This window comes from Neolamprologus multifasciatus, chromosome 7 (genome assembly GCF_963576455.1).
Source record: "Neolamprologus multifasciatus chromosome 7, fNeoMul1.2, whole genome shotgun sequence".
NCBI classification, from domain to species: Eukaryota; Metazoa; Chordata; class Actinopteri; order Cichliformes; family Cichlidae; genus Neolamprologus; species Neolamprologus multifasciatus.
Window position 1 is genome coordinate 50,651,561 of NC_140445.1, and position 27,989 is coordinate 50,679,549.

At 36.5% G+C, this 27,989-nt stretch overlaps 1 protein-coding gene across 1 annotated transcript; it reads left to right on the forward strand.

The window, feature by feature from the left end:
* The first annotated feature begins 590 nt into the window (after positions 1 to 590).
* Positions 591 to 27,931, forward strand: LOC146515268 (uncharacterized). The gene is made up of 3 exons (XM_085168567.1): positions 591 to 923; positions 2,098 to 2,355; positions 6,422 to 27,931. The coding sequence occupies exons 1-3, from the start codon at positions 752 to 754 to the stop codon at positions 6,775 to 6,777; spliced, it is 786 nt and encodes a 261-aa protein (XP_085024693.1). The 5' UTR covers positions 591 to 751; the 3' UTR covers positions 6,778 to 27,931.
* The last annotated feature ends 58 nt before the right edge of the window (positions 27,932 to 27,989 follow it).

A 27,989-nucleotide genomic window follows, 5' to 3' on the forward strand; every position in this document is an offset into this window, starting at 1 on the left:
AACTAAGCCGACCTGTTATCATTTCTCAGGAGTCATGCGTCATGACACACAACCCATTCAGAGGCACTGCAGGGCAAGCCATAACTATGTGCCATGACCACATAGAAGGTTAGTACCATAAAAATACCACTGAATCCACTTACAGTATGAAAGATGGATTTCGCTATGGCTCCACTATATTTTGCAGTCAAATACTACACTTTGTTAACTATAACATATACTTATAAGTCTTTATTATTTTTCAGATTTTGTAATATAAATCTAATATTGCATGCTGTATTATTATAATCAGTGCTTGCTGACAGCATGCAAGCAATTAAAATAATCTCCAAGTAAAAAAGAAAAAAGCATAAATCATATGAACAGTCATGAATCAAAAATAAGGGTGCTTTTGTTAAATTAAACATTATTGGACCCTGTCCCACCCTATTTCAAAAACCATGGAAAAACCCTGGCCCATGCTAATGTCTACATTGTCTTTCCCGTGGCCCACCCTGCCCCTCCTGTGCCCTACCCCCCCCCCCCACACACACACACACACACACACACACACACACACACACATTTCAAAAACCAAGGAAACACCCCTGGTAACATCAAGGCAGCCTCTAGGATCGGACCAATGATCTGAAAGTAAGCCTGAAAAGGCGGGAACCGCTAGCTTAATGGATGATAGCTTCCAATTTGCTTTATGTTAAGCGGGTGGACTCTGATGCCCAGACGAAGAAATCATTTGGTTGCTTAAGGAAAAATGTCTTCATTTCAGTTCAGTTTAAGACGGTTTATCACGGAGAGACTAGCTGCTGTTGCTGAGGAAATCTCCTCAGAAGTTGAAAAAAGGATCCTCCAGTATCAGAAGGAGATCAGTACTCACCAACTGCTGAAGGTCACCCAGAAACCAGAGATAAGAGGACACATAGTAGGTATGAAGAACTGTCAGCTAACAAAGGAATATATGAAGTACTTACTTTTTTAATGTAAAAATGCATAATTAACACCAACACTGCTACACTGTTAACATATTTATGACTCAGCGTTACTGTACCTATATTATAATCAATCCAGTCCCTTTTGGCCAGGTAAAATATCTATATAAAACTGTGATGCTATATTTGTTGCAGTTTCTGCCACCCTCATGGCTGGATCTCACTTGAAAAGACATTTTTAATGTCAGTTACATTTTTTTACCTCAATAAAGAAGGTATTTAAAAGTCACTTTGCCTTAAAGCTGACTGCAGCTGTGAGTTTGTAACAGAGATATTCTTTCTGGCCCAAAATGATTTGGTATTGTTCAGCCCAGTCTCTAGAAAATTTGTGAAATCGTAACAAAATCTTTTTTGTGTCCATCAACATAAATTGTTATATTTTAGATGAAACCATATTTTTGGAAAAGATAATCAAGTACTTTTAAATTACCTAACAAAGTAGCTTTTTAATGTGTACCCCTAAACAAATAACGTATTTTTCTATCAACAAAAATGACCTGGTGTGACAGTCTGCCAACTTAATCCTCCACCACTCCTTCGATTTATAGACGCAGACTTCCTTTGCTTTTCAAAGAGGACACGAGAGCATGAGAGCACACTGATGGAAAAATCGTGGGTTGACAAAATACTGTTTAGAAATTCATGGCCAGAAACACAAATACATAGATTATGGGCTGTCAGTATGTCACGACCTGCTGTGAGACCGAGTATTGTACATACAAATAATATTCTTTGAGATACATTTCACAGATTATAGGCCAGTAAGTAATTACAACAGTTTAAATACCAGACCCGGCACACCCCAAATGTTATTTTACAACACTTCATTTCTATGGGGTAAAAATGGCATCCTCAGCCTTTCTAGGTATAAATAGTTTTTTAAATTTTTCAGTTTTTTGCTTCACATACCCTAAAATCCATTATATAGTGAACAAACCCATTTTAAGAAAAGTCTTTAAACATCAGACTGTGAGAGTTTATTTCTAGCAGTTATGATTTTTTTTTTTAAATGTCTGGGGTCAAAATAATTCCCTCGGCGCTTCTAGTGTTAAACATCCAGTGAAGTGACGTTACAGTAACTTTTTGATCTTATGTCCATTTGTTCATTAAGATCTCACACAGCATGACAGTGAGGAAGAGGAGGATCTGGGTTGCCAGCAGCTTCTTGACCAGAAGGGAAACTCCAGTCTACACCAGGAGGACCCAGAGACTTCACAGATTATACAGGATAAGGAAGAACTCTGCACCAATCAGGAGAGAGAGCAGCCTGTGATGAAGCAGAACAAAGGCATCGTCATCTGGACTGAGGAATGGCAGTTAAGATTGCTGGAAAACATCTGGAAACCTGAAATCAACTTACACAGAACAGGTATGTAAAAACAGGTATATAGGCTGTATCACAATTCAGGGTCTGCAGCCTTAAAGTATGCAGCCTCAACGGTCCTCAAGGTCCGCATACTCAAAGACCGCTAAGGCCGGAAGTGCGAGGCTTGTGAAATGGGACGGTTTAGCCTCCGTAGCGCTGCCCAGGTTGCCTAGCAACCATGATAGCTGGAAACGCGTGGTTGACAGAAATGAAGGAGAACAAGATTTGTTCGTTTCTACATGAGCTTTGTGTGATTTAATAAGTATCTGAGGCTGAGACCACAGGACTGTAAAACAGGATTGTTGGGATTCATATCTGTACTGAACAGCCATATAAGATTAGCTAGTAAATAACAATTAGTTAATGTTGTTCATGAGGCTAAAGTCAGTGTAAATATGAGATGGCCAATATTATAGTCATTATATTAATCGTTATTAGTTATTACAGCAGTGAGTTTGAACTCTCAAATCAAATCACTTCTATTGTCACATCACATGTGCAGGTACACTGGTACAGCACATGTGAGTGAAATTCATGTGAGTGAACTCTGTGTCAAATACTGAGCTTCAGTAAAGATTCAAGTTGCAGTTATTTATATTTCCTATCACCTTAAATCTTCACTCAAAGACAAGTATCTTTGACAGTGTATATGTATATGTATTATATTTAACCTCCTAAGACCCAAACTCTTCCATGACATGCATTTTTAATTTCTCTTTGATATCTGGGCATATTGGGGCCTGATGAATGTATAAACAGAGAATTATTAGATTTTATTTTACCTTATTTTTGTTTTTAAGAACAATAAGAGCCACATATGAGGATATTCGTTTAAAATATTTGATAGAACAGTGGCAGTATATGTACGTGGATATCAGGCCCATGTAGAGCAAAATTTAGTATTTTGGTCTAAATAACCCAAAATGTGATGTCCACATATGTGGACGCCAGGTCCTAGGAGGATAAGAGACAAATGTTCCTTCAGTATGTTGGCATTACTAAATTTGGCTCAATGCTTACATATATGTATAAAAAGAAAATGTACGAGCTGTGATAACTGTGTCTGATAGAATGAAGAATAGACTGATATATGAAATATTCCTTTATTGGGTGAGAAAATCAGACCATGTCATAACTGCTTTAAGTCATACAGAATAGATATCAGAGCCTTAAACAAGCTGACTTCTGCTAAATGGATCAAACTGGGCAGAAAGTATACAAACACATAGCATCCTTATAGAATATGATGTAACACTATAGATCAACTTAGCTCAGAATATATAAAGCATATAAACAATTACAGCAATATGATGCAACAAACACAGCAGTGCTACTAATCCAAAATACTCAAAGCTTCATAGAACTGAAACAAACATTTATTTTTAGCTCCATTCTGCTGCTGATACATACTTTAGGTTTCTGAATATTAAACTTGTTTCTGCCTTTCATAGTGTGTAACCTGAAGGCCCTGAGTACTTTCTCCCACACTGAAAACACTGGAATGATAAAATTATTTGAACATTACCTAATAAGACTGATTCAGGACAGACAATTAGTTATTCTAAACTTTTCTAGCAGTCCTTCACAAACAGGGAACAGTCTGTCTATTCTCTCCATCTGTCAGCTGCTGCTGGCTCTTCCTCCTCCTCTTCCTCACACACTGCTGAGGGGGTGGCTGTAGCTCAGGAGGTAGAGCAGGTCACCTACTGATCGGAAGGTTGGAGGTTCGATCCCAGGCTCCTCCAGTCTGCATGCTAAGTATCCTTGGGCAAGATACTAACCCCAAGTTGCTCTCCGATGCGTCCATCGGAGTATGAATGTGTGTGAATGTAGTTAGAAAAAGCACTAAGTACAGATAAAGTGCTTGTGAGAATGGGTGTGACTGGGTGAATGTGGCATGTTGTATAGAGCGCTTTGAGTACTCCGGGAGAGTAGAAAAGCGCTATATAAGAATCAGTCCATTTACCATTTGCTGAGTTTGTCCTGGTGGATCATCAGGGGTGCAAAGCCTCACAGATGATGTGCAGCAGTGGGTCCCTCAGTCTGTCCTCACTCTGGACACTTGCAGTCATCACACATGGAAATCAAATGTGTGATAAGCTGCAGGATTCAAACACAAGTGTAACTTATAAATACATGTTCATACTTTTATTAGACAATCAAGAGAGAAAGAAAAAGAGAGAGAGTGCAGGACAGACAGACAGGTGACTGTCTCAGGTGTATACACTGCTACAACACAGAAGGAGGATTTTGTTTGTGTTATTACGAGTGCTAAACAAGAAGAGTTCCCAGATGGTACAGTGGACACATGTGTGACTCCTGTGATTAAAGCATCTTTCTTTCAGCTGAACGAGTGAACCGTCAGCTCGTTCAAACACACGTAAAAGTCAGTTTGACTCGACACCACCGAACAGAGGTAGCAATACAACATAGCTAACATTAACAGTGCAGTGAATCCTGCTTGTGCCGTGATATTCAGGACTGCAAACCGAGCAGCATCACTGACTTTCAGCTTGTTGTGATTGTGGATATATGACTGACTTTAATTATCCACAAAATCATCACATTCTCTGTAAGATTAGGGTCAACTATTGTATTATTATATTTTAAAGGCTTTAAAACTAAGTAAACGCTGAAAGTACAAACATCGCTAATGGCAAATAACTTTGCCGACATGTGGCCAACAGTTTTGTTTTAATGTTCTTCGTTATTAAACATTTGCACATAAATAAGTGACATAATATTCAGTACTTAGTTTTAACAGTTTACTCTTCGGCTGCTCTGCTTCTGCCATCTGCGGCAAAATTATCCACACCGACTGCCGCGCTATGAATTGTGGGATATGTTCGGCCACGAAGTCTACACCGCCACGTCCTTAAAATTCAGGGAAATGAAGGACGCATTTGAGGGACGCATTTTGAGCAGCCTTCGAATTGGGACAGTCTTCGGCGCGCCGCTGTGACGTAATCGGCCTTAAAATGCGGCCTTTAAGGCTGCAGACCCTGAATTGGGATACAGCCACCGTCTTTATTTTCCAGAAGGTATTTTCCCCAAACCCTGAAAAGCCTGATTTAGAAGAGAAACAGGCATAAAGCTATCAGTGGGATGGAGAGGGCATGTCCCCACAATGTTTAGACATCATGCATTTGTCCCCTCCACTAAAAACTATTAAAGAAACAGGATTTGCTGAGGAAAAACTGCTATAACCTGTCATAGTGAGATCAGGTACTGGTCTGTTTTCTTCCTGGATGGCTCTTTCACGCTTCAATTCAATTTCAATTCAATTTATTTATATAGCGCCAAATCACAACAGTCGCCTCAAGGTGCTTTATATTGTTAGGCAGGCCCTACAATAATACATACAGAGAAAAACCCAACAATCAAATGACCCCCGATGAGCAAGCACTTTGGCAACAGTCGCAAGGAAAAACTCCCTTTTAACAGGAAGAAACTGGCAGAACCAGTCTCAGGGAGGGGCGGCCATCTGCTGCAACCGGTTGGGGTGAGAGAAGGAAGACAGGATAAAGACATGCTGTGGAAGAGAGCCACAGATTAATAACAAGTACGATTCAATGCAGAGAGGTCTATTAACACATAGTGAGTGAGAAAGGTGACTGAAAAGGAAAAACTCAATGCATCATGAGAGTCCCCCAGCAGCCTATGCCTGTTGCAGCATAACTAAGGGAGAATTCAGGGTCACCTGATCCAGCCCTAACTGTATGCTTTAGCAAAAAGGAAAATTTTAAGCCTAATCTTAAAAGTAGAGATAGTGTCTGTCTCCTTAATCCAAACTGGAAGCTGGTTCGATAGAAGAGGGGCCTGAAAACTACAGGCTCTCCCTCCCATTCTACTTTTAAATACTCTAGGAACGACAAGTACGCCTGCAGAGTGAGTGCGAAGTGCTCTAATGGGGTGATATGGTACTATAAGGTCATTAAGATAACATGGGGCCTGATTATTTAAGACCTTGTATGCTTCCAAATTATGGATTCATACACACACTTTTGTCAGATGTGTGTTTTTCTGCCATAACCTTTTTTGGGGATTTTTTCTCCATTTGTCTCCTCAGACCTCCCACAAAAGCGTGTCTGTAAGAAAAAGATAGGCCGACATGGACAACAGCTCTGCAACCATGAATGGAGGTCCAGTCTGTACCAGCAGAAAACAAACCTGCCACCAATTAAAAAGAAACAGAAGGAACTTTGCACCAGTCAGGAGGGAGAGCGCTTTGCAGTGAGGCAGCCGACTTCTACCTTTATGGTGACTCCTACTTACAAAGAACACGATCGCAGAGATGAAGAACAAAACTGTAACCGGGCCCTGTCTGGAAAATCCCCCAAACCAGAGAGCCGAAAAAAGAAAAAAAAGCAAGTCTGTGGGCTCGGCATCATCTCTAACAGCAGAGCTGAAGAAAAGGAAACGTGACGGAAACAGAAGTCACAGCAGCAGAGTGGAAAATGCTCCTGTGTCAGAGAGTCAGAGTAAAGCTGATGCGAGTGAAAAGCCTGCAAAATGTGCTGTGGAAAGTGAAAAGCTTTTTGGTGTGAAGCTAAACTGATAATACATCAGTGAGTCCACTCTGGTGAGAAGCATTGTTCATCCAACTGTGGAAGAGAATTCAGTAAAGAGTTCAAACTTGAAAAGACACACGAGAGCTCACAAAGAGGAGCAGTGATATGTTTGTAGCACCTGCGGGGAAGAGGTGAAAACACCCAATGGAAAAGATGACCCCATATTCAGGTCATTATGATATCTTGTCCATCCAGATCATTTGTTTTTTATTCCATTTATTTCATTCCACAAATTCGTTCTGCTGCCTGTTAGTCTTTTTTGTTCTTTAAAGTTGTTCCAGTCTGTATCATAGTTCCTGTTTACCTGTCCCAGCTGCAGCGCTTTAATTAATGAGTGCAGCTCCAGCTTCAAAATACATGAACAATATAGCAATTTTGAACTTTTAATGTGTTTCTAAGCCTTTTGCTAATCAAATCAGTTATTAATATTTAATTTAATGTCATTGGCATTCTTGTTTGGCCTGCTGTCTGAATATCTGTAATCGGCATTAGTTTAATGTTTGCACCTTCAGGCATGCATTCAAGTAGTGTATGTCAACATGGACTTTCACAGAGAGACAGACAGTATGTAAAGGATATTTCTTTGAATTTCATATAAATGTGATTTCATTTATGATTCGTTTAATAAAGGAAACCTGTTTGACTCCTTTTTGATCTTGTAGAGTAACTTTGACTAGATATCAAAGTGATTTTCAAGTTTTCTTGTACTGGGTCATTGAATCAAATCTTGGGGTACAGCAACAGAAAGGCACGAGCCTTTGGAGAAACTGCTTTGTATTTTCTTATGATAAGCTGACCACAGACTCCGATTGTTGCAGTGACCATTGTTCTTGCCTGTGAACAACCAACCTGTAAAATGACTCTTCTAAACTTATTCTTTGCTGTCAGTGATAATATACAAAACCAATCACAATGAGGCAATTAACAAATAAAGACCTGGAAGTGGAGATAGAGACCCCGAGGCCATCACACACACACACGTGATGTAAACATATATACAGTCAACAGTCAAAATCAGTGCAGACAGCTGTTCATCACATTACTTTTTTAAGTCCACTTGTACATATTATTTTTAGAATGAGGTGGGAATAAAAGCTTTAATCAGCCCGCTCCTGCACCCTGTAAAGCATGAAGGTATAAATATCTGTCAAAGAGGCGCATTGAAGATCAGCTGATTTCTATGGGATAAAAAGTGCTGAAACTACTTATATCAGTCACTGTGACCATTGCTCCAGTGCAGAATGAACTACAGTGATGGCGGCTATGAGGTTACTTTGCAGAATCAGTGAGTGTCTATTTAAAGATAAACATCATCAACAGAGTTATGTTGATGATGTTTATCTTTAAATTGACATCACCATGGAGCTGAAGCTTAATGCATCTGCAGGAGAACAGAATTCTGATCGCAGAACTTCAACCACCTTTGGAAAGGTAAGACCATAAAATTGTTTTTACCTATCTTTTTTCTGTTTAATCTTCCTATATTATGCTAGAGAAAGACTAAAATTACTTTCCCAACATTAATTCTTCAGTAAAGTGATTTTTTTCTTTCAGTTACCAAAAAACAGTTGAGATATTTTCAGAGACTTGTCAGTTTTTTTTCAAATCAGTTGTTTTTTCTTACACTAGATAGGTTTAATTTGCAAATCTTTTTTTAAAAAACACTTGGTACATGTTATGTGTCTACATAGTGCAATTAAAAGGGTTTCCTTTGTGGTACTCAGGCTAGTATTTTGACTGAAGGGTTGATGTTGATACTTTAGTGGGTAAGTAAAAGTGCACACAGTGCATTTTGTTAATATGTGAAAAAGTGTGTTAGGCTTTTGTTTACAGTTTCCTGATTTATCTCACCTTTGTGATTTTTGCTAATACAACTTGAAGCAGAAGAAAGGCAGCTGGTGGCACTGCATCAGAAGACAGGACATGTGGAGGTGCATGATGAGGAGAGAGAAGACGGCAGAAAGATGGAGCAGAGGTAACTGTGTATCAAGAAAGAGTACGAGAGGGCAGCTTAAAAACCGTGAGTACAGAAAGACAACACACTGCTGCGAAAAAGGCTAATCTGTCATTAGAAACATCTTTTCAGTAAGTGCATTGACAAGACTGAAAACTATTGTGCTGATAAAAAGAAGAATTCATTTAGTTATTTTAACACCCTTAAAATAGGATGATCCCAATACTAATGTTGACAAAAGTGATTGTTTCTTACTCAGCACAATGCTTTTGGCAAATACTACAGAAATTTGAAGAGAGGTTTCTTGTTTCTTCTCAAATACTTAGTGTGTCAAATGTTTAATAACTTCTCAGCTTCCTTCAGTACTAATGTGACTGTTAATGCTGTGAGGTGTTAGTCGATTTAAACGTCAGCTTTAATAAATGGAAGACACACCTGTGCTATTGCAAATTAATCAACAGGTTGCCAGGCCCTTGGAGCCATTCCAGATAAAAATAACATAGCTCAGGTTTTCTGCAATTGCATTTCAGAAACTGAAAAACGTTGTTGTCATTAAAAGGAGCCTTACATTTAGAAAGTTTGGGGTCCTGATGAGATAATTTTTGACTGAGAAGTTGGGCTGTACACATCTGTGCTAATATCTTTGTAAAAAGGTTTTTTGACTGAGAAGTTGGGCTGTACACATGAAAATCTGACATTAGATAAGATAATGTACCGCTGTAACACAGGAGGTATTACTGCTGAAAATGGGCCTCTGTGTACCTGTGTAGATATTCCATTCAAACTCATTCATGATTTATGACCAATGTTACTGTTAAACATTTACATTTCTTGACATAATCAGGAGCGACTAAACATCAAACCAAATTTGACCGTATTTACAAAACAAGACGTTTTTGATTCACCTCAAACTTTTGAGCTGTATGGTTTTTGATGACAGCAGATGGTATCAGAGTATCAGGACAGGGAGAGACTGTTAAAAAGTTATGAGCTGTCTTGCTGCAGAGAAAGTGGAGTCGGTTGTCCTTGAAATGCTACCAGGATAGGCAGCTGGCAGGATGAATGATGCTCTGCCTCTGTGCTCAAGTGCAGACATAGGCTTTAAGCAACCATGAGCCACTAATAAGAGAAAATTCATCAACACACAATAAAGTGGACTTGTTAGGGAGAGTTTACCTTTAGCGTTGGAATAGCTCAACTCAATATTTGTTAACAAATACGCTTTAAAAATTCACTCTTTGTTATAAACTGGTGATCAGACACAGTTACATACATGCATACAATACACACTACTGCTCAAAAGTTTGGGGTCAGTCAGAAAAGTTCTTGATTTTAATGTCAAATTTACTTTTATTGTTGAAGTTTATCAGTAACATTTTTTCACAGATAGTTTTGATCAAATCATTCATTGTAAATTACTTCTGATGTTTAAGGAAATATCTACACAGGTATGCAGAAACCCACTTTTACTAACAATCACTCCTGTATATTGTAATCTTAGATTGTGATTCTTTATCCGAGTGTATCAGGTCAGATCGATAATATATGAGTAGAAAAACCTTTCTACAAAGAATAAGCCATTCCAGATGAAAATAGCAGAGCTCAGGTTTTCTGCAACTGCATTTCAGAAACTGAAAAACATTGTTGTCATCAAAAGAAGCACTACATTTAGAAAGCTTGGGGTCCTGAGCAATGACTTTTTGGGTTCAAGAGGATGAAAACCTGTAGGAGTGTGTGCTAATGTCTATAGAAACAGGTTTTATACAACTGGATGTGTCACTCTCTTTTCAGGACAGAACAAATTTGATCTAATCATATTAGAAATGTTGTGTTTCAGACACAGATGTTGCTACATTTACTATTTTTCTATTTTTGGAACGAGTATAATATTTTGTAGAAGGATAAGGGTTTTTATGTATGAAACTTGGAACACAAACTGAAGATTTCTTACACTGTGGTGTGTAACTCCCTTTGAACAAAAGTGCAAACTGGGTCTAGTTGCATGCTCAATCATCCAGGTAACCAAATCCCAAACGGTTGTTTTTGTTAGATAAGATAAGATAAGATAAGATAAGATAAGATAAGATAAGATAAGATAAGATAAGATAAGATAAGATAAGATAAGATAAGACTTTATTGATCCCACAGTGGTGAAATTTTGCGTTACCTCAGCTCAGGTACAGATAGCAGAAGGAAAATACAAAAAATACAAATAAATACAAACAAATATAAAATAAGTAAGATAATACACTATATACAGAGTTTATCTGGACGTAGCGTTTTCAGTGTCATCCAAGTGACTTCTTCGGCCTGAATGACTGAAGAAGTCACTTGGATGAGTGACGAAACGTTTCTCCCATTGGAAACGCTACATCCAGATGGGTCCAGTTAGATGAGGAAGAGAAACTCTGATGATTCAGACACTATTGATGCAAAACTGATCATTTCTTTCATCACTGTAGTCGTTTTAATCTGTGCTAATATCTTTGTAAAAAGGTTTTTTTTTACTGAGAAGTTGGGCTGTACACATGAAAATCTGACATTAGATAAGATAATGTACCGCTGTAACACAGGAGGTATTACTGCTGAAAATGGGCCTCTGTGTACCTGTGTAGATATTCCATTCAAACTCATTCATGATTTATGACCAATGTTACTGTTAAACATTTACATTTCTTGACATAATCAGGAGCGACTAAACATCAAACCAAATTTGACTGTATTTACAAAACAAGACGTTTTTGATTCACCTCAAACTTTTGAGCTGTATGGTTTTTGATGACAGCAGATGGTATCAGAGTATCAGGACAGGGAGAGACTGTTAAAAAGTTATGAGCTGTCTTGCTGCAGAGAAAGTGGAGTCGGTTGTCCTTGAAATGCTACCAGGATAGGCAGCTGGCAGGATGAATGATACTCTGCCTCTGTGCTCAAGTGCAGACATAGGCTTTAAGCAACCATGAGCCACTAATAAGAGAAAATTCATCAACACACAATAAAGTGGACTTGTTAGGGAGAGTTTACCTTTAGCGTTGGAATAGCTCAACTCAATATTTGTTAACAAATACGCTTTAAAAATTCACTCTTTGTTATAAACTGGTGATCAGACACAGTTACATACATGCATACAATACACACTACTGCTCAAAAGTTTGGGGTCAGTCAGAAAAGTTCTTGATTTTAATGTCAAATTTACTTTTATTGTTGAAGTTTATCAGTAACATTTTTTCACAGATAGTTTTGATCAAATCATTCATTGTAAATGACTTCTGATGTTTAAGGAAATATCTACACAGGTATGCAGAAACCCACTTTTACTAACAATCACTCCTGTATATTGTAATCTTAGATTGTGATTCTTTATCCGATTTTACAGGTCAGATCGATAATATATGAGTAGAAAAACCTTTCTACAAAGAATAAGCCATTCCAGATGAAAATAGCAGAGCTCAGGTTTTCTGCAACTGCATTTCAGAAACTGAAAAACATTGTTGTCATCAAAAGAAGCATTACATTTAGAAAGCTTGGGGTCCTGAGCAATGACTTTTTGGGTTCAAGAAGATGAAAACCTGTTGGAGTGTGTGCTAATGTCTATAGAAAAAGGTTTTATACAACTGGATGTGTCACTCTCTTTTCAGGACAGAACAAATTTGATCTAATCATATTAGAAATGTTGTGTTTCAAACACAGATGTTGCTACATTTACTATTTTTGGAACGAGTATAATATTTTGTAGAAGGATAAGGGTTTTTATATATGAAACTTGGAACACAAACTGAAGATTTCTTACACTGGTGTGTAACTCCCTTTGAACAAAAGTGCAAACTGGGTCCAGTTGCATGCTCAATCATCCAGGTAACCAAATCCCAAACGGTTGTTTTTGTTAGATAAGATAAGATAAGATAAGATAAGATAAGATAAGATAAGATAAGATAAGATAAGACTTTATTGATCCCACAGTGGTGAAATTTTGCGTTACCTCAGCTCAGGTACAGATAGCAGAAGGAAAATACAAAAAATACAAATAAATACAAACAAATATAAAATAAGTAAGATAATACACTATATACACAGAGTTTATCTGGACGTAGCGTTTTCAGTGTCATCCAAGTGACTTCTTCGGCCTGAGTGACTGAAGAAGTCACTTGGATGAGTGACGAAACGTTCCTCCCATTGGAAACGCTACATCCAGATGGGTCCAGTTAGATTAGGAAGAGAAACTCTGATGATTCAGACACTATTGATGCAAAACTGATCATTTCTTTCATCACTGTAGTCGTTTTAATCTGTGCTAATATCTTTGTAAAAAGGTTTTTTGACTGAGAAGTTGGGCTGTACACATGAAAATCTGACATTAGATAAGATAATGTACCGCTGTAACACAGGAGGTATTACTGCTGAAAATGGGCCTCTGTGTACCTGTGTAGATATTCCATTCAAACTCATTCATGATTTATGATCAATGTTACTGTTAAACATTTACATTTCTTGACATAATCAGGAGCGACTAAACATCAAACCAAATTTGACCGTATTTACAAAACAAGACGTTTTTGATTCACCTCAAACTTTTGAGCTGTATGGTTTTTGATGACAGCAGATGGTATCAGAGTATCAGGACAGGGAGAGACTGTTAAAAAGTTATGAGCTGTCTTGCTGCAGAGAAAGTGGAGTCGGTTGTCCTTGAAATGCTACCAGGATAGGCAGCTGGCAGGATGAATGATGCTCTGCCTCTGTGCTCAAGTGCAGACATAGGCTTTAAGCAACCATGAGCCACTAATAAGAGAAAATTCATCAACACACAATAAAGTGGACTTGTTAGGGAGAGTTTACCTTTAGCGTTGGAATAGCTCAACTCAATATTTGTTAACAAATACGCTTTAAAAATTCACTCTTTGTTATAAACTGGTGATCAGACACAGTTACATACATGCATACAATACACACTACTGCTCAAAAGTTTGGGGTCAGTCAGAAAAGTTCTTGATTTTAATGTCAAATTTACTTTTATTGTTGAAGTTTATCAGTAACATTTTTTCACAGATAGTTTTGATCAAATCATTCATTGTAAATTACTTCTGATGTTTAAGGAAATATCTACACAGGTATGCAGAAACCCACTTTTACTAACAATCACTCCTGTATATTGTAATCTTAGATTGTGATTCTTTATCCGAGTGTATCAGATCAGATCGATAATATATGAGTAGAAAAACCTTTCTACAAAGAATAAGCCATTCCAGATAAAAATAACATAGCTCAGGTTTTCTGCAATTGCATTTCAGAAACTGAAAAACGTTGTTGTCATTAAAAGGAGCATTACATTTAGAAAGTTTGGGGTCCTGATGAGATAATTTTTGACTGAGAAGTTGGGCTGTACACATCTGTGCTAATATCTTTGTAAAAAGGTTTTTTGACTGAGAAGTTGGGCTGTACACATGAAAATCTGACATTAGATAAGATAATGTACCGCTGTAACACAGGAGGTATTACTGCTGAAAATGGGCCTCTGTGTACCTGTGTAGATATTCCATTCAAACTCATTCATGATTTATGATCAATGTTACTGTTAAACATTTACATTTCTTGACATAATCAGGAGCGACTAAACATCAAACCAAATTTGACCGTATTTACAAAACAAGACGTTTTTGATTCACCTCAAACTTTTGAGCTGTATGGTTTTTGATGACAGCAGATGGTATCAGAGTATCAGGACAGGGAGAGACTGTTAAAAAGTTATGAGCTGTCTTGCTGCAGAGAAAGTGGAGTCGGTTGTCCTTGAAATGCTACCAGGATAGGCAGCTGGCAGGATGAATGATGCTCTGCCTCTGTGTTCAAGTGCAGACATAGGCTTTAAGCAACCATGAGCCACTAATAAGAGAAAATTCATCAACACACAATAAAGTGGACTTGTTAGGGAGAGTTTACCTTTAGCGTTGGAATAGCTCAACTCAATATTTGTTAACAAATACGCTTTAAAAATTCACTCTTTGTTATAAACTGGTGATCAGACACAGTTACATACATGCATACAATACACACTACTGCTCAAAAGTTTGGGGTCAGTCAGAAAAGTTCTTGATTTTAATGTCAAATTTACTTTTATTGTTGAAGTTTATCAGTAACATTTTTTCACAGATAGTTTTGATCAAATCATTCATTGTAAATGACTTCTGATGTTTAAGGAAATATCTACACAGGTATGCAGAAACCCACTTTTACTAACAATCACTCCTGTATATTGTAATCTTAGATTGTGATTCTTTATCCGAGTGTATCAGGTCAGATGGATAATATATGAGTAGAAAAACCTTTCTACAAAGAATAAGCCATTCCACATGAAAATAGCAGAGCTCAGGTTTTCTGCAACTGCATTTCAGAAACTGAAAAACATTGTTGTCATCAAAAGAAGCATTACATTTAGAAAGCTTGGGGTCCTGAGCAATGACTTTTTGGGTTCAAGAGGATGAAAACCTGTTGGAGTGTGTGCTAATGTCTATAGAAACAGGTTTTATACAACTGGATGTGTCACTCTCTTTTCAGGACAGAACAAATTTGATCTAATCATATTAGAAATGTTGTGTTTCAGACACAGATGTTGCTACATTTACTATTTTTCTATTTTTGGAACGAGTATAATATTTTGTAGAAGGATAAGGGGTTTTATATATTAAACTTGGAACACAAACTGAAGATTTCTTACACTGTGGTGTGTAACTCCCTTTGAACAAAAGTGCAAACTGGGTCTAGTTGCATGCTCAATCATCCAGGTAACCAAATCCCAAACGGTTGTTTTTGTTAGATAAGATAAGATAAGATAAGATAAGATAAGATAAGATAAGATAAGATAAGATAAGATAAGATAAGATAAGACTTTATTGATCCCACAGTGGTGAAATTTTGCGTTACCTCAGCTCAGGTACAGATAGCAGAAGGAAAATACAAAAAATACAAATAAATACAAACAAATATAAAATAAGTAAGATAATACACTATATACACAGAGTTTATCTGGACGTAGCGTTTTCAGTGTCATCCAAGTGACTTCTTCGGCCTGAGTGACTGAAGAAGTCACTTGGATGAGTGACGAAACGTTTCTCCCATTGGAAACGCTACATCCAGATGGGTCCAGTTAGATTAGGAAGAGAAACTCTGATGATTCAGACACTATTGATGCAAAACTGATCATTTCTTTCATCACTGTAGTCGTTTTAATCTGTGCTAATATCTTTGTAAAAAGGTTTTTTTTTACTGAGAAGTTGGGCTGTACACATGAAAATCTGACAATAGATAAGATAATGTACCGCTGTAACACAGGAGGTATTACTGCTGAAAATGGGCCTCTGTGTACCTGTGTAGATATTCCATTCAAACTCATTCATGATTTATGACCAATGTTACTGTTAAACATTTACATTTCTTGACATAATCAGGAGCGACTAAACATCAAACCAAATTTGACTGTATTTACAAAACAAGACGTTTTTGATTCACCTCAAACTTTTGAGCTGTATGGTTTTTGACGACAGCAGATGGTATCAGAGTATCAGGACAGGGAGAGACTGTTAAAAAGTTATGAGCTGTCTTGCTGCAGAGAAAGTGGAGTCGGTTGTCCTTGAAATGCTACCAGGATAGGCAGCTGGCAGGATGAATGATGCTCTGCCTCTGTGCTCAAGTGCAGACATAGGCTTTAAGCAACCATGAGCCACTAATAAGAGAAAATTCATCAACACACAATAAAGTGGACTTGTTAGGGAGAGTTTACCTTTAGCGTTGGAATAGCTCAACTCAATATTTGTTAACAAATACGCTTTAAAAATTCACTCTTTGTTATAAACTGGTGATCAGACACAGTTACATACATGCATACAATACACACTACTGCTCAAAAGTTTGGGGTCAGTCAGAAAAGTTCTTGATTTTAATGTCAAATTTACTTTTATTGTTGAAGTTTATCAGTAACATTTTTTCACAGATAGTTTTGATCAAATCATTCATTGTAAATTACTTCTGATGTTTAAGGAAATATCTACACAGGTATGCAGAAACCCACTTTTACTAACAATCACTCCTGTATATTGTAATCTTAGATTGTGATTCTTTATCCGAGTGTATCAGGTCAGATGGATAATATATGAGTAGAAAAACCTTTCTACAAAGAATAAGCCATTCCAGATGAAAATAGCAGAGCTCAGGTTTTCTGCAACTGCATTTCAGAAACTGAAAAACATTGTTGTCATCAAAAGAAGCATTACATTTAGAAAGCTTGGGGTCCTGAGCAATGACTTTTTGGGTTCAAGAGGATGAAAACCTGTTGGAGTGTGTGCTAATGTCTATAGAAACAGGTTTTATACAACTGGATGTGTCACTCTCTTTTCAGGACAGAACAAATTTGATCTAATCATATTAGAAATGTTGTGTTTCACACACAGATGTTGCTACATTTACTATTTTTCTATTTTTGGAACGAGTATAATATTTTGTAGAAGGATAAGGGTTTTTATATATGAAACTTGGAACACAAACTGAAGATTTCTTACACTGTGGTGTGTAACTCCCTTTGAACAAAAGTGCAAACTGGGTCCATTTATGTATTGGTGCTTGATCAATCATCCAGGTAACTAAATCCCAAAAGGTTGATTCTGTTAGATAAGATAAGATAAGATAAGATAAGATAAGATAAGATAAGATAAGATAAGATAAGATAAGATAAGACTTTATTGATCCCACATTGGTGAAATTTTGCGTTACCTCAGCTCAGGTACAGATAGCAGAAGGAAAATACAAAAAATACAAATAAATACAAACAAATATAAAATAAGTAAGATAATACACTATATACACAGAGTTTATCTGGACGTAGCGTTTTCAGTGTCATCCAAGTGACTTCTTCGGCCTGAGTGACTGAAGAAGTCACTTGGATGAGTGACGAAACGTTTCTCCCATTGGAAACGCTACATCCAGATGGGTCCAGTTAGATTAGGAAGAGAAACTCTGATGATTCAGACACTATTGATGCAAAACTGATCATTTCTTTCATCACTGTAGTCGTTTTAATCTGTGCTAATATCTTTGTAAAAAGGTTTTTTGACTGAGAAGTTGGGCTGTACACATGAAAATCTGACATTAGATAAGATAATGTACCGCTGTAACACAGGAGGTATTACTGCTGAAAATGGGCCTCTGTGTACCTGTGTAGATATTCCATTCAAACTCATTCATGATTTATGATCAATGTTACTGTTAAACATTTAAATTTCTTGACATAATCAGGAGCGACTAAACATCAAACCAAATTTGACTGTATTTACAAAACAAGACGTTTTTGATTCACCTCAAACTTTTGAGCTGTATGGTTTTTGATGACAGCAGATGGTATCAGAGTATCAGGACAGGGAGAGACTGTTAAAAAGTTATGAGCTGTCTTGCTGCAGAGAAAGTGGAGTCGGTTGTCCTTGAAATGCTACCAGGATAGGCAGCTGGCAGGATGAATGATGCTCTGCCTCTGTGCTCAAGTGCAGACATAGGCTTTAAGCAACCATGAGCCACTAATAAGAGAAAATTCATCAACACACAATAAAGTGGACTTGTTAGGGAGAGTTTACCTTTAGCGTTGGAATAACTCAACTCAATATTTTTTATTATATACACTTTAAAGATTCAGTCTTTGTTATAAACTGGTGACAAAATCCTGATCAGACACAGTTACATACATGCATACAATACACACTACTGCTCAAAAGTTTGGGGTCAGTCAGAAAAGTTCTTGATTTTAATGTCAAATTTACTTTTATTGTTGAAGTTTATCAGTAACATTTTTTCACAGATAGTTTTGATCAAATCATTCATTGTAAATTACTTCTGATGTTTAAGGAAATATCTACACAGGTATGCAGAAACCCACTTTTACTAACAATCACTCCTGTATATTGTAATCTTAGATTGTGATTCTTTATCCGAGTGTATCAGGTCAGATGGATAATATATGAGTAGAAAAACCTTTCTACAAAGAATAAGCCATTCCAGATGAAAATAGCAGAGCTCAGGTTTTCTGCAACTGCATTTCAGAAACTGAAAAACATTGTTGTCATCAAAGGAAGCACTACATTTAGAAAGCTTGGGGTCCTGAGCAATGACTTTTTGGGTTCAAGAGGATGAAAACCTGTTGGAGTGTGTGCTAATGTCTATAGAAACAGGTTTTATACAACTGGATGTGTCACTCTCTTTTCAGGACAGAACAAATTTGATCTAATCATATTAGAAATGTTGTGTTTCACACACAGATGTTGCTACATTTACTATTTTTCTATTTTTGGAACGAGTATAATATTTTGTAGAAGGATAAGGGTTTTTATGTATGAAACTTGGAACACAAACTGAAGATTTCTTACACTGTGGTGTGTAACTCCCTTTGAACAAAAGTGCAAACTGGGTCCAGTTGCATGCTCAATCATCCAGGTAACCAAATCCCAAACGGTTGTTTTTGTTAGATAAGATAAGATAAGATAAGATAAGATAAGATAAGACTTTATTGATCCCACAGTGGTGAAATTTTGCGTTACCTCAGCTCAGGTACAGATAGCAGAAGGAAAATACAAAAAATACAAATAAATACAAACAAATATAAAATAAGTAAGATAATACACTATATACACAGAGTTTATCTGGACGTAGCGTTTTCAGTGTCATCCAAGTGACTTCTTCGGCCTGAGTGACTGAAGAAGTCACTTGGATGAGTGACGAAACGTTTCTCCCATTGGAAACGCTACATCCAGATGGGTCCAGTTAGATTAGGAAGAGAAACTCTGATGATTCAGACACTATTGATGCAAAACTGATCATTTCTTTCATCACTGTAGTCGTTTTAATCTGTGCTAATATCTTTGTAAAAAGGTTTTTTGACTGAGAAGTTGGGCTGTACACATGAAAATCTGACATTAGATAAGATAATGTACCGCTGTAACACAGGAGGTATTACTGCTGAAAATGGGCCTCTGTGTACCTGTGTAGATATTCCATTCAAACTCATTCATGATTTATGATCAATGTTACTGTTAAACATTTACATTTCTTGACATAATCAGGAGCGACTAAACATCAAACCAAATTTGACTGTATTTACAAAACAAGACGTTTTTGATTCACCTCAAACTTTTGAGCTGTATGGTTTTTGATGACAGCAGATGGTATCAGAGTATCAGGACAGGGAGAGACTGTTAAAAAGTTATGAGCTGTCTTGCTGCAGAGAAAGTGGAGTCGGTTGTCCTTGAAATGCTACCAGGATAGGCAGCTGGCAGGATGAATGATGCTCTGCCTCTGTGCTCAAGTGCAGACATAGGCTTTAAGCAACCATGAGCCACTAATAAGAGAAAATTCATCAACACACAATAAAGTGGACTTGTTAGGGAGAGTTTACCTTTAGCGTTGGAATAGCTCAACTCAATATTTGTTAACAAATACGCTTTAAAAATTCACTCTTTGTTATAAACTGGTGATCAGACACAGTTACATACATGCATACAATACACACTACTGCTCAAAAGTTTGGGGTCAGTCAGAAAAGTTCTTGATTTTAATGTCAAATTTACTTTTATTGTTGAAGTTTATCAGTAACATTTTTTCACAGATAGTTTTGATCAAATCATTCATTGTAAATGACTTCTGATGTTTAAGGAAATATCTACACAGGTATGCAGAAACCCACTTTTACTAACAATCACTCCTGTATATTGTAATCTTAGATTGTGATTCTTTATCCGAGTGTATCAGATCAGATCGATAATATATGAGTAGAAAAACCTTTCTACAAAGAATAAGCCATTCCAGATGAAAATAGCAGAGCTCAGGTTTTCTGCAACTGCATTTCAGAAACTGAAAAACATTGTTGTCATCAAAAGAAGCATTACATTTAGAAAGCTTGGGGTCCTGAGCAATGACTTTTTGGGTTCAAGAAGATGAAAACCTGTTGGAGTGTGTGCTAATGTCTATAGAAAAAGGTTTTATACAACTGGATGTGTCACTCTCTTTTCAGGACAGAACAAATTTGATCTAATCATATTAGAAATGTTGTGTTTCACACACAGATGTTGCTACATTTACTATTTTTCTATTTTTGGAATGAGTATAATATTTTGTAGAAGGATAAGGGTTTTTATATATTAAACTTGGAACACAAACTGAAGATTTCTTACACTGTGGTGTGTAACTCCCTTTGAACAAAAGTGCAAACTGGGTCTAGTTGCATGCTCAATCATCCAGGTAACCAAATCCCAAACGGTTGTTTTTGTTAGATAAGATAAGATAAGATAAGATAAGATAAGATAAGATAAGACTTTATTGATCCCACAGTGGTGAAATTTTGCGTTACCTCAGCTCAGGTACAGATAGCAGAAGGAAAATACAAAAAATACAAATAAATACAAACAAATATAAAATAAGTAAGATAATACACTATATACACAGAGTTTATCTGGACGTAGCGTTTTCAGTGTCATCCAAGTGACTTCTTCGGCCTGAGTGACTGAAGAAGTCACTTGGATGAGTGACGAAACGTTTCTCCCATTGGAAACGCTACATCCAGATGGGTCCAGTTAGATTAGGAAGAGAAACTCTGATGATTCAGACACTATTGATGCAAAACTGATCATTTCTTTCATCACTGTAGTCGTTTTAATCTGTGCTAATATCTTTGTAAAAAGGTTTTTTGACTGAGAAGTTGGGCTGTACACATGAAAATCTGACATTAGATAAGATAATGTACCGCTGTAACACAGGAGGTATTACTGCTGAAAATGGGCCTCTGTGTACCTGTGTAGATATTCCATTCAAACTCATTCATGATTTATGATCAATGTTACTGTTAAACATTTACATTTCTTGACATAATCAGGAGCGACTAAACATCAAACCAAATTTGACTGTATTTACAAAACAAGACGTTTTTGATTCACCTCAAACTTTTGAGCTGTATGGTTTTTGATGACAGCAGATGGTATCAGAGTATCAGGACAGGGAGAGACTGTTAAAAAGTTATGAGCTGTCTTGCTGCAGAGAAAGTGGAGTCGGTTGTCCTTGAAATGCTACCAGGATAGGCAGTTGGCAGGATGAATGATGCTCTGCCTCTGTGCTCAAGTGCAGACATAGGCTTTAAGCAACCATGAGCCACTAATAAGAGAAAATTCATCAACACACAATAAAGTGGACTTGTTAGGGAGAGTTTACCTTTAGCGTTGGAATAGCTCAACTCAATATTTGTTAACAAATACGCTTTAAAAATTCACTCTTTGTTATAAACTGGTGATCAGACACAGTTACCTACATGCATACAATACACACTACTGCTCAAAAGTTTGGGGTCAGTCAGAAAAGTTCTTGATTTTAATGTCAAATTTACTTTTATTGTTGAAGTTTATCAGTAACATTTTTTCACAGATAGTTTTGATCAAATCATTCATTGTAAATTACTTCTGATGTTTAAGGAAATATCTACACAGGTATGCAGAAACCCACTTTTACTAACAATCACTCCTGTATATTGTAATCTTAGATTGTGATTCTTTATCCAAGTGTATCAGATCAGATCGATAATATATGAGTAGAAAAACCTTTCTACAAAGAATAACCCATTCCAGATGAAAATAGCAGAGCTCAGGTTTTCTGCAACTGCATTTCAGAAACTGAAAAACATTGTTGTCATCAAAGGAAGCATTACATTTAGAAAGCTTGGGGTCCTGAGCAATGACTTTTTGGGTTCAAGAGGATGAAAACCTGTTGGAGTGTGTGCTAATGTCTATAGAAACAGGTTTTATACAACTGGATGTGTCACTCTCTTTTCAGGACAGAACAAATTTGATCTAATCATATTAGAAATGTTGTGTTTCACACACAGATGTTGCTACATTTACTATTTTTCTATTTTTGGAACGAGTATAATATTTTGTAGAAGGATAAGGGTTTTTATATATGAAACTTGGAACACAAACTGAAGATTTCTTACACTGTGGTGTGTAACTCCCTTTGAACAAAAGTGCAAACTGGGTCCAGTTGCATGCTCAATCATCCAGGTAACCAAATCCCAAACGGTTGTTTTTGTTAGATAAGATAAGATAAGATAAGATAAGATAAGATAAGATAAGATAAGATAAGATAAGATAAGATAAGATAAGATAAGACTTTATTGATCCCACAGTGGTGAAATTTTGCGTTACCTCAGCTCAGGTACAGATAGCAGAAGGAAAATACAAAAAATACAAATAAATACAAACAAATATAAAATAAGTAAGATAATACACTATATACACAGAGTTTATCTGGACGTAGCGTTTTCAGTGTCATCCAAGTGACTTCTTCGGCCTGAGTGACTGAAGAAGTCACTTGGATGAGTGACGAAACGTTTCTCCCATTGGAAACGTTACATCCAGATGGGTCCAGTTAGATTAGGAAGAGAAACTCTGATGATTCAGACACTATTGATGCAAAACTGATCATTTCTTTCATTACTGTAGTCGTTTTAATCTGTGCTAATATCTTTGTAAAAAGGTTTTTTGACTGAGAAGTTGGGCTGTACACATGAAAATCTGCCATTAGATAAGATAATGTACCGCTGTAACACAGGAGGTATTACTGCTGAAAATGGGCCTCTGTGTACCTGTGTAGATATTCCATTCAAACTCATTCATGATTTATGATCAATGTTACTGTTAAACATTTACATTTCTTGACATAATCAGGAGCGACTAAACATCAAACCAAATTTGACTGTATTTACAAAACAAGACGTTTTTGATTCACCTCAAACTTTTGAGCTGTATGGTTTTTGATGACAGCAGATGGTATCAGAGTATCAGGACAGGGAGAGACTGTTAAAAAGTTATGAGCTGTCTTGCTGCAGAGAAAGTGGAGTCGGTTGTCCTTGAAATGCTACCAGGATAGGCAGCTGGCAGGATGAATGATGCTCTGCCTCTGTGCTCAAGTGCAGACATAGGCTTTAAGCAACCATGAGCCACTAATAAGAGAAAATTCATCAACACACAATAAAGTGGACTTGTTAGGGAGAGTTTACCTTTAGCGTTGGAATAACTCAACTCAATATTTTTTATTATATACACTTTAAAGATTCAGTCTTTGTTATAAACTGGTGACAAAATCCTGATCAGACACAGTTACATACATGCATACAATACACACTACTGCTCAAAAGTTTGGGGTCAGTCAGAAAAGTTCTTGATTTTAATGTCAAATTTACTTTTATTGTTGAAGTTTATCAGTAACATTTTTTCACAGATAGTTTTGATCAAATCATTCATTGTAAATTACTTCTGATGTTTAAGGAAATATCTACACAGGTATGCAGAAACCCACTTTTACTAACAATCACTCCTGTATATTGTAATCTTAGATTGTGATTCTTTATCCAAGTGTATCAGATCAGATCGATAATATATGAGTAGAAAAACCTTTCTACAAAGAATAAGCCATTCCAGATGAAAATAGCAGAGCGCAGGTTTTCTGCAACTGCATTTCAGAAACTGAAAAACATTGTTGTCATCAAAAGAAGCATTACATTTAGAAAGCTTGGGGTCCTGAGCAATGACTTTTTGGGTTCAAGAGGATGAAAACCTGTTGGAGTGTGTGCTAATGTCTATAGAAACAGGTTTTATACAACTGGATGTGTCACTCTCTTTTCAGGACAGAACAAATTTGATCTAATCATATTAGAAATGTTGTGTTTCACACACAGATGTTGCTACATTTACTATTTTTCTATTTTTGGAACGAGTATAATATTTTGTAGAAGGATAAGGGTTTTTATATATGAAACTTGGAACACAAACTGAAGATTTCTTACACTGTGGTGTGTAACTCCCTTTGAACAAAAGTGCAAACTGGGTCCAGTTGCATGCTCAATCATCCAGGTAACCAAATCCCAAACGGTTGTTTTTGTTAGATAAGATAAGATAAGATAAGATAAGATAAGATAAGATAAGATAAGATAAGATAAGATAAGATAAGATAAGATAAGACTTTATTGATCCCACAGTGGTGAAATTTTGCGTTACCTCAGCTCAGGTACAGATAGCAGAAGGAAAATACAAAAAATACAAATAAATACAAACAAATATAAAATAAGTAAGATAATACACTATATACACAGAGTTTATCTGGACGTAGCGTTTTCAGTGTCATCCAAGTGACTTCTTCGGCCTGAGTGACTGAAGAAGTCACTTGGATGAGTGACGAAACGTTTCTCCCATTGGAAACGTTACATCCAGATGGGTCCAGTTAGATTAGGAAGAGAAACTCTGATGATTCAGACACTATTGATGCAAAACTGATCATTTCTTTCATTACTGTAGTCGTTTTAATCTGTGCTAATATCTTTGTAAAAAGGTTTTTTGACTGAGAAGTTGGGCTGTACACATGAAAATCTGACATTAGATAAGATAATGTACCGCTGTAACACAGGAGGTATTACTGCTGAAAATGGGCCTCTGTGTACCTGTGTAGATATTCCATTCAAACTCATTCATGATTTATGATCAATGTTACTGTTAAACATTTACATTTCTTGACATAATCAGGAGCGACTAAACATCAAACCAAATTTGACTGTATTTACAAAACAAGACGTTTTTGATTCACCTCAAACTTTTGAGCTGTATGGTTTTTGATGACAGCAGATGGTATCAGAGTATCAGGACAGGGAGAGACTGTTAAAAAGTTATGAGCTGTCTTGCTGCAGAGAAAGTGGAGTCGGTTGTCCTTGAAATGCTACCAGGATAGGCAGCTGGCAGGATGAATGATGCTCTGCCTCTGTGCTCAAGTGCAGACATAGGCTTTAAGCAACCATGAGCCACTAATAAGAGAAAATTCATCAACACACAATAAAGTGGACTTGTTAGGGAGAGTTTACCTTTAGCGTTGGAATAACTCAACTCAATATTTTTTATTATATACACTTTAAAGATTCAGATTTTGTTATAAACTGGTGACAAAATCCTGATCAGACACAGTTACATACATGCATACAATACACACTACTGCTCAAAAGTTTGGGGTCAGTCAGAAAAGTTCTTGATTTTAATGTCAAATTTACTTTTATTGTTGAAGTTTATCAGTAACATTTTTTCACAGATAGTTTTGATCAAATCATTCATTGTAAATGACTTCTGATGTTTAAGGAAATATCTACACAGGTATGCAGAAACCCACTTTTACTAACAATCACTCCTGTATATTGTAATCTTAGATTGTGATTCTTTATCCAAGTGTATCAGATCAGATAATATATGAGTAGAAAAACCTTTCTACAAAGAATAAGCCATTCCAGATGAAAATAGCAGAGCTCAGGTTTTCTGCAACTGCATATCAGAAACTGAAAAACATTGTTGTCATCAAAGGAAGCACTACATTTAGAAAGCTTGGGGTCCTGAGCAATGACTTTTTGGGTTCAAGAGGATGAAAACCTGTTGGAGTGTGTGCTAATGTCTATAGAAACAGGTTTTATACAACTGGATGTGTCACTCTCTTTTCAGGACAGAACAAATTTGATCTAATCATATTAGAAATGTTGTGTTTCACACACAGATGTTGCTACATTTACTATTTTTCTATTTTTGGAACGAGTATAATATTTTGTAGAAGGATAAGGGTTTTTATGTATGAAACTTGGAACACAAACTGAAGATTTCTTACACTGTGGTGTGTAACTCCCTTTGAACAAAAGTGCAAACTGGGTCTAGTTGCATGCTCAATCATCCAGGTAACCAAATCCCAAACGGTTGTTTTTGTTAGATAAGATAAGATAAGATAAGATAAGATAAGATAAGATAAGATAAGATAAGATAAGATAAGATAAGATAAGATAAGATAAGATAAGCTAAGATAAGATAAGACTTTATTGATCCCACAGTGGTGAAATTTTGCGTTACCTCAGCTCAGGTACAGATAGCAGAAGGAAAATACAAAAAATACAAATAAATACAAACAAATATAAAATAAGTAAGATAATACACTATATACACAGAGTTTATCTGGACGTAGCGTTTTCAGTGTCATCCAAGTGACTTCTTCGGCCTGAGTGACTGAAGAAGTCACTTGGATGAGTGACGAAACGTTTCTCCCATTGGAAACGCTACATCCAGATGGGTCCAGTTAGATGAGGAAGAGAAACTCTGATGATTCAGACACTATTGATGCAAAACTGATCATTTCTTTCATCACTGTAGTCATTTTAATCTGTGCTAATATCTTTGTAAAAAGGTTTTTTTACTGAAAAGTTGGGCTGTACACATGAAAATCTGCCATTAGATAAGATAATGTACCGCTGTAACACAGGAGGTATTACTGCTGAAAATGGGCCTCTGTGTACCTGTGTAGATATTCCATTCAAACTCATTCATGATTTATGACCAATGTTACTGTTAAACATTTACATTTCTTGACATAATCAGGAGCGACTAAACATCAAACCAAATTTGACCGTATTTACAAAACAAGACGTTTTTGATTCACCTCAAACTTTTGAGCTGTATGGTTTTTGATGACAGCAGATGGTATCAGAGTATCAGGACAGGGAGAGACTGTTAAAAAGTTATGAGCTGTCTTGCTGCAGAGAAAGTGGAGTCGGTTGTCCTTGAAATGCTACCAGGATAGGCAGCTGGCAGGATGAATGATGCTCTGCCTCTGTGCTCAAGTGCAGACATAGGCTTTAAGCAACCATGAGCCACTAATAAGAGAAAATTCATCAACACACAATAAAGTGGACTTGTTAGGGAGAGTTTACCTTTAGCGTTGGAATAGCTCAACTCAATATTTGTTAACAAATACGCTTTAAAAATTCACTCTTTGTTATAAACTGGTGATCAGACACAGTTACATACATGCATACAATACACACTACTGCTCAAAAGTTTGGGGTCAGTCAGAAAAGTTCTTGATTTTAATGTCAAATTTACTTTTATTGTTGAAGTTTATCAGTAACATTTTTTCACAGATAGTTTTGATCAAATCATTCATTGTAAATTACTTCTGATGTTTAAGGAAATATCTACACAGGTATGCAGAAACCCACTTTTACGAACAATCACTCCTGTATATTGTAATCTTAGATT